This window comes from Desmodus rotundus, chromosome 5 (assembly GCF_022682495.2).
Source record: "Desmodus rotundus isolate HL8 chromosome 5, HLdesRot8A.1, whole genome shotgun sequence".
Lineage (NCBI taxonomy): Eukaryota > Metazoa > Chordata > Mammalia > Chiroptera > Phyllostomidae > Desmodus > Desmodus rotundus.
The window spans coordinates 43,348,293-43,356,480 of record NC_071391.1 but is presented as its reverse complement, the minus strand read 5'-3'; the positions used below and the strand labels follow the sequence as shown (position 1 = coordinate 43,356,480).

At 37.0% G+C, this 8,188-nt stretch overlaps 1 protein-coding gene across 2 annotated transcripts; it reads left to right on the top strand.

Moving 5' to 3' along the window:
• The first annotated feature begins 540 nt into the window (after nt 1–540).
• On the top strand, nt 541–6,633 carry LOC112317634 (olfactory receptor 56A1). 2 transcript variants are annotated; one of them, XM_045183621.2, is made up of 3 exons: nt 541–614; nt 2,604–2,877; nt 3,724–6,633. In XM_045183621.2, the coding sequence occupies exons 2-3, from the start codon at nt 2,629–2,631 to the stop codon at nt 4,417–4,419; spliced, it is 945 nt and encodes a 314-aa protein (XP_045039556.1). In that variant the 5' UTR covers nt 541–614; nt 2,604–2,628; the 3' UTR covers nt 4,420–6,633. The 2 variants fall into 2 exon arrangements, with proteins under 2 accessions (XP_045039556.1, XP_024430481.1); XM_024574713.3 differs by lacking the exon at nt 541–614 and adding an exon at nt 1,862–1,955.
• The last annotated feature ends 1,555 nt before the right edge of the window (nt 6,634–8,188 follow it).

The window sequence follows — 8,188 nt, the reverse complement described above, 5'->3', positions numbered from 1 at the left end:
TCTTTGTGTCACCTTCTATTTGGCCCCCTTTAAATATATGCACTTTAAATTACTATTCAGGATTCCATACAATTGTTTTCCTTAAGTGACATGTTTTCCCTCTGTGAATATATTTCTAAAACTTAAAAATTAATAATAAATCATTATAAAGTACTGATTTTAAAAACAGTTGTTCTAGAATGCAGCTAAGAGGTAAGTTGAAGTCATGCATGAGTATGACGTTTGTCTTCTTAGGGGATCACTTAGATACATCTTCCAAGTCCCTGCGTGATACCTGTTTTTATTACAAATAATACATCAGTTTGCATAACTCTCAGACATATGAAGAGAAACAACTCTCTTTCACTTCACCTCAGTTTATATGCAGAAATCTCTCTTTTTACTTAGGAAATGTGTATGTACCTACAGGGAGACCAGAGCTCATGGGAGTAGGATTCCCAAACCAATTTTTCATGTTTTCAGCCACAAGAGAGTGGCTTTTATAGATACAGCATCTTCATAAAGTTATCCAGGGGCTAAAGACACAGACACGAGAGAAAGCCTGTGAGAAATTGAGGAGTCTCACTTTGCCTAAAAGCAATCGAATGATCAAACTGTTGTTTGGAGCATACTTTGTAAGTATTTTGGGGAACAGTACAGTGGAAAGCCAAGCCTCAGTAACACTTTCAGTTTGGTTCTTGACTTAATTCTTTGTTTACTTTAGAGAGTATTATTTTACCCTCAGATGTGAGTTTGTGAAGACCCTGAAGATCACTGACATCAAAAGAGCATGAGCCCGTTAGTGTGTGGGTCAGCTGAGCTCACAGTAGGTCAGCTCAGGTCTGTCTCTGGCAGGAAGGTTGACCAGAGAGTATTCCTATTTTGATCAATAAAACCTTATTGTAAGTGTCTGGATTTGTGTCAACTGTCAAAAAAACACATGAATTTTCCTTGACCTTCATGAGGTTTGGTCCTCCTAGGAGAGGTGGCTAACAACTATGGATCCAGGCAGAGAGATAAAACCATAAAAAAGGAACCGACAGAATTTCCAGAGTCCATGTGAAGAAGGTAACTTTCAAACTGGGACACCAGAGATTGGCCATAACTGTGCTTAAATAACTGCAGATCAGGGGAGAAGCAACCGATCTGATGTCTGAAGCTGAACGGTTCTGTGGCTAGGCCTGGCTGCAACGTGGCAGCAGTCTCGATCCTGGAAAAGCAATATCAGCATAACTAGGAATTTGTTAGAAAAGCAAATTCTTGGGCTTCCCCCTGAGATGTACAAAATTGGCAACTGGGGGTTGTGTTCAGCAATCTCTTTCAACAGGAAGTCTAGGTGATTTGATGCATACTCACATTGGAGAACCACTGGTCTAGATTAAAGAAAATCTTGATAAGAAGACCATACTATTTGAGGAAAAAATAAAACCACTCTAAACCTTGATTAATACATATTTTTGTGTCCTGGGTGTCCCCCAAACCATATGTCCAAAACATCCCTCTGTAAAAGATGATCTTCCCTCTACTTTAGAGCACAGCACAGCAGAACCTGACAACTTCTTCACCAGCAGGATCCTGGATGGTTAAGATCCTCAAAGGGAACTGAAGCTCCTGTCTGAATAGCATCATATCCTGGGGCATGTTTAAGTATTCCTTCAGTTCTTCCCTTGTCTTAGACCCTCACTTTTCTATTTTTCCTCCTTTTCCACAGACATGCATAGTGGATTTTATTTTTTAAGCAGTTACTTACTAAATACATATACAAATGCAATAAGATACTAGACACATATTTTTTGTATTTATTGTTCTATCACAAGATTACTTTTTTTCTCATCACCAAATTATTTTTTATCCTATTCTGCTTTGTTCAGCTTTTTATGAAATATTAAGCAAGAATGCTGAAGTTTTGTAGTAGAGCAAGATATGAAGATGTTAAATTAAATTAGTCAAGGACATCATGACACTTTCAACAATCTGTAAGTCCATGTATCTGAACTACACTTCCTGAGTGCCTACTTACAGGTGCACTGAGTTTTTCTCCCTTGCTGGCAGATGGAGCACGGACTTTTTGAAAAACAGGAAATATCAAAGAGTATAGGAAAAGTTTTATTAATGATTTGATAATAGCATGACCAGGATGTTTAAGGATCATAGAGAAACCATGGAAAGAACAGGTATTTTAACTATGTGTGTAAAAAGAGTAAGGAGAAACAAACATTTGTAAGAGGTATAACTTTTTGTACAGATAGACCCCAGTTAGAAGTTAGTTATTTGAGGGCAAATAACTAACAAGCAGAAGTTAGTTATTTGAGGGCAAGGGAGTTGATTCCATAAGAAGGATATGACACATGCAAAAAACACAGAGATGAGGCCAACCAAAGCAGGCTCAATAGGTGGCTGGGTCTGTGTATATGCAGTTAGAACATACTCATGTGAAGAGAGTTGTTCTTTATTCATTAAGTTATGGATCTAACAAGGAGTGGTGTGGTCCAGTTTACATTTTTAGACAGATTTTATGTCAACAGAATTGTGGATAAACTTTACACAGAATGGAGGCAGACAGATTAGTTAAGAAGTTTTTAATGAAACAGTCAATCCCTAAATTCATGTCTCTTTTCTTTCAGCCAGTCCCAGGCCCATCTGCCAGTCATGGTATTATCTCTCAATAGCACAGGGACCCAGGTGACTGAATTCCTGCTAATCTGCTTTCCAAGCATGCAGGACACACAGCACTGGCTCTCTGTAGCCCTGGCTCCCCTCCTGGTTTTAGCCCTTGGGGCCAACTTTGTGCTATTGCTTGCCATCTGGCAGGTGGCATCTCTACATAAGCCCATGTACTACCTGCTTACCATCCTCTCCTTGCTGGATGTCATCCTCTGCCTCACAGTCATCCCCAAGGTCAGTGCCTCCCTGACTTCTGAATTCACTCTCAAGCAGCCAATCATTTTTCTCTAATGAGTACTTTTTTTTCTGCTATAAATTCTCCTACCCCTGAAGGAAAATCCTCAGTGAGTAGCCTGCACAATCACATTAGGTCCATACTAAGACACATCCCCTCTCGTTTTCAATATCCATGTTTTTTAAAAGATTTTATTCTTTCCCAAATGACAGGCCCTCTCTCAATGTCTGAATCAGTGATATTCCAACATTTGCCCTTCTCTTTATTTCTAGGGTGATTCTCCTTGACTATGAATAACCCCACTCTTACATCCAAGGCCTTTAGAATTTACTTTCTAAGATGTAACAGGATGTACGCTTATGTCATATAGTCAGATAGGAAACTTAATTGGAAAATGTTTCTTATGAGTATAAAGAGGTTTGGGCTGTTTAAATATAAATATTAGATTACAGGGTTTAATGTCTTATGATACATTTAATTTTTTACTTTTATTTATTTATTTTTTTATTACCATTTACTCCCCTTATACCCTCCTCCCCAACCCAGGCAGATGTGTCAGCTGAAGTTTGGGTAAAAACTCTGGAGATTAAGAGAAGACAGGCTATACATAAACATTTTTAAACAAACAAAAAAATGTGCTCTATAGATGGAGAGAAAGGGTATAATTACGCATTGGAGATTGGGATGCACAAAGAAGTTACTTGAAAACAGGATACTGTGTCAGCTGGGATTATGGGGCTGTAAGTTGAGGATATGGATGGGTGAAGCCACCTGAGGATTTTTCAGGGTTAGTTACTCTAAGGTGCAAATGGGTGGACAGTTTTTGAGAATAATGATTCTGGCAGGTCCTGCTTATCTTCTGGTTCAACATGAAGTCCATCAGCTTTTCTGGCTGCTTCCTGCAGATGTTCATCATGAATACCTTACTTCCTACGGAGTCCTCCACCTTTCTGGTCATGGCTTATGACCGCTATGTGGCCATCTGCCACCCACTGCATTACCCATCTATCATCACTGAACAGTTTGTCATTAATGCGGCCATTTTCATTGTCTTGCGGAATTTTCTGGCCACAGTGCCCATACCCGTTCTGGCTGCCAGGCTCAACTACTGTGCCAGCAACGTCATAGAGAACTGTATCTGTGCCAACATTTCTGTGGCAAAGCTCTCCTGTGGGAATATTTACCTAAATAAACTCTATCAGTTTGTGAGTTTTTGGTGCCTGCTGGGTTCTGATCTGGTACTCATCTTGCTGTCCTACTGTTTCATCCTGCGGGCTGTTATACGTCAGCCATCAGGAGGTGCAGCCATCAAGGCCTTGAGTACTTGTGGTTCCCATCTCATCCTTATACTGTTCTTCTATACATTGCTGTTAGTCTTCATCTTCACAAACAAGACAGGAAAGAAGGTGCCCTCAGAAGTGCCCATTCTTCTCAATGTCTTGCATCACCTTATCCCACCAGCCCTGAACCCCATTGTTTATGGAGTACGAACCCAGGAAATCAAGCAAGGAATTATCAAGCTACTCAGGTATCACTATTGAAAGGAGTGAGTCAAAGATCAGGGATTGTGGAAGTCTGTGCATGTAATAGTGATGATTTTATCTGGATGCCACAAGAAATACAATATGACACCCATGCTGTTACCCTCATCTTGAACTTAAACCTTTCTCAACCACTATCACAATATTTACTTTAACTTCCCCAATGCAATATTATTCACCCATATAAAATAAGGAAATCTTGCCACTTGCAACAACATTGAAGGACCTTACAGGCATTTTGTTAAGTAAAATAAGTCAATGTGTTATGTTTACATATGTTTTTTGGCTAGGTAGAGATGGGCAAATGGGGGTTGGAAATGGAGATGGAAAGAGATTTTGCTTGGGATGATGGGCACACCTTGCAGTGTGCAAATGATGTTTTACTGAGTTACACACTTGAAACCTGTATGGTTTTGTTAACCAATCTCATCCCAACAAATTCAATTAAAAAGAAGTGAAATAAGTCAGAGAAAGACAAATACAATATAATCTCACTTACATGTGGAATCTAAAAATCAAAAGAAAACAAAAACTGAGCTCATGGATACATAGAACAGATTAGCTTGATGGTTGCCAGAGGCACAGGTGGGAGGTGGGCAAAATGGGTAAAAATGGTCCAAAGATACAAATTTTCAATTACTAAAAAAATAGAACATGGGGATGTAATGTGACTATTATGGTGACTATTGTTAATAATACTGCATTGCATATTTGATAGTTGTCAAGAGAGTAGATCTTAAAAGTTCTCATAAGAAAAACCGTTGTAACCATGTCTGATGACGGATGTTAACTAGTCTTATTGTGGTGATCTTTTCACAACCTATACAATTATCTACTCATTATGTTGCCACACCTAAAACTAATATAATTTTATGTTAATTATACTTCAACAAAAATTAAAAGGTGAATATGTGAAGGTATTGTTAAATATTTAGGAAATAGAAAGAAAATTTGAAACCCCTTATTGACAATGCTGAACTTGCCCCACCCCACCCCTGCTTTATCCCAGATCTTTGAATCCCTGCTATAGTATCTCAAGAAGGGTGATTGTTTTAGCTCTCCTTTATTGACAGCTACCTCAACCATCTTCAATGATCTCCTACCATTTGGCTCAGATCTGACCCCAGTGGCATCAGTCTAGGAGTAATGCAGACGCAATTATGCAATCATTCAATATTTGAAGACAATGCTTTAGTGTTGAGCATCATTCCAATTAAACTTACCAAAAATATAACATCTCTGTATTATATCGTTTATTCTCTAGTAACATTATTATAATAGGTTCTGGGTTTTAAACTCCAGCCTTGTCTTTTGTAACTCTACTTTGTAGGATTGGGTTCCTGCTTTGGTTCTGACCTGAGTTCCCCTTCTGTTATTCTACATTAACCTCCAGTCCGCTGTCAGTTCTAGGATGATAGCCAGTTCTTTGCCTGTTTGGAAACTGAGGTTCTGCTACCCGCAGTCAGATCTCCCCAGCAGCCACTGCCCTGGACTTCTGCCTTAGTCTACCCGTGGCTGTTTCCCAGACTTCTGTTTGTTCTCATCATAGGCCTCTGTACTTATTGCTCCATCTGATTGAAAAGTCTTACCCCATATGCTCAAATGATTAACTTCTCAGCATTCATAATATCGATTTACAAATTACCCGTATAAAGAGTACCTCCCCAATAATTACAACCAAAATGGACTTTTCCTCCTGTTTTAGATCAAACACATCATGTGATGTTTTTCTTTTTTTCTATTTATTTTCCTACTTAATAATTAAATTTGTTATTAAATCTAAATAACAAATTGAATTCCCTTTAAAAGGTACCAGAATTGTAAGCATCTTCTCTTTTTTTGCTCACAACCATATCCTCAATTCCTAGATCCTGATATATCTGGCACATATCAGGTATTGAATACACAGTAGATAAATGAAAAAATGGTCCCAAAATTTAGTGTTCAGAGCCACTGCCACTCCCTGTGTAAATATGGAAACTTATTCTTAGGTCAATTTCCAGTGTCAGTTGAAATGTCCTTCTAGACATTTGTCTGATGAACTAACAGTGACAGGAGGTGAGACTTTAATTTTTGGTAATGTTAAAATTACCAATAAATCCTTCATTTTAACCACATCTGGATAGTTAGCCCATAGTTTCAAGGGCCAGATTTCCTATGTTTCTGTTTGAATGTTAGATTATAAAGCATCCTATATATTTTATGCTTTCTCTAAATTGTTTCAAAAATTAAAATCAGCAATTTTAAACACTGATGTATAAAATTGTAAAATCTGTTTGAGATTTACATTTAATTTCTTAACATGAACAACCATTATTCAGTGTAATGTTACCATTATTTATTAGCCTAATAAAAGCTAATTAAAATAACATGTGTTCGGATACATCATCAGCCTCAGTCCTGCCACTGCAGGATTTTGGGTCTTCTTGACATGCATAAAGCTAACCAACAAGATTTTTGCCAGTTTAATCTTTTCACTCTGTTTTCTAATATTTTATATTCTGTTTTCTCATTATTTTAATGCAAAGAAGTCATAGTTCACCCTGGTACGGTAACTTTATTAGAATTTGAGGTATAAAAATACAGAACAAATTTTTAATCATCAAGAAACTCATATGCTGTTTAGATAGAATATAAAGCAATCTAGACCCTTTAATGTTGAAGGAATGTTTTCTTCTACATAAAAGGAAGTAGAAAGAAATGAGGTACAAGTAATATAAGGCGTGACTTGAAAAAACACAGCCATGACCTGAGATGGTGAGTGAGAAGTTCTGCAGTCTAGGCCTTGCACAGCCACAAGTAAGATGCATGACATGGAACAAACCGGGAGCCTTGATGAATTGCAAAGCCCTCATCTGTTACCTGAACACAGTGAACGAGTTAGTTATTTTAAAATATATTTTTAGTTTTAAATTCTATAAAACCTTGTCCTGATTCAAAGCATCACTCATATTGAGTCTGTTTTTCATTTATTTTTTAAAAAATAATTTTTTTATTTTTAAATTATAGTTCAAATACAATATTATATGAGTTTCATGTGTACAACAGTGATTGGACAGTTATATAACCTACAACATGATCACTCCAATAAATATAGTACCCATCCCATACTATACATCATCATCGCAATGTTATTGACTATATATTACATCACCATGATTTTTCTGTAACTAGCAACTTGTACTTGTCAGTCCCTTCCCCTTTTACACCCAGTCTTTAATCCCCCTCCCATCTGGCAACTGTCAAAGTGTTCTCTGTATCTATAAGTTTGTTTCTGTTCTGCTTGTTCATTTATTTAGTTTTCTAAATTCCACATAAAAGTGAAATGATACGGTATATGTCTTTTTACATCTGACTTATTTAACTTAGGACAATACCTGATAAGTCCATCCATGTTGTTGCAGATAGCAAGATTTCATTATTTTCTGTTGCTGAGTCATATTCCTTGTATAAATGTACCAGTTCTTCTTTATCCACTCATCTATTGATGGACATTTGTGTTTCTTCCATATCTTGATTATTGCAAATAATGTTACAATGAACATATGGATGCATATGTCTTTTCAAATTAGTGTTTTGGGTTTCTTTGGATAGATAACCAGAAGTGGAATTGCATACTTGGTCCTTCATTGTCGCCTTTGTTTTAAAGTCTATTTTGTCTGATATAAGTATTACTAACAAAGTTTTTTTCATTTATATTTTCATGAAATATCTTTTTCTATCCTTTTGCTTTCAATCTGTTTCGATCTGAACCATACTTTTTCACTTT

What these genes read in the sequence shown, in the direction of transcription:
- LOC112317634 (XM_045183621.2), top strand. Translation starts at nt 2,629, where the DNA reads ATGGTATTATCTCTCAATAGCACAGGGACCCAGGTGACTGAATTCCTG. An exon ending in GCCTCACAGTCATCCCCAAG is followed by an intron (nt 2,878 to 3,723) that starts GTCAGTGCCTCC and finishes TGATTCTGGCAG; the next exon opens with GTCCTGCTTATCTTCTGGTT.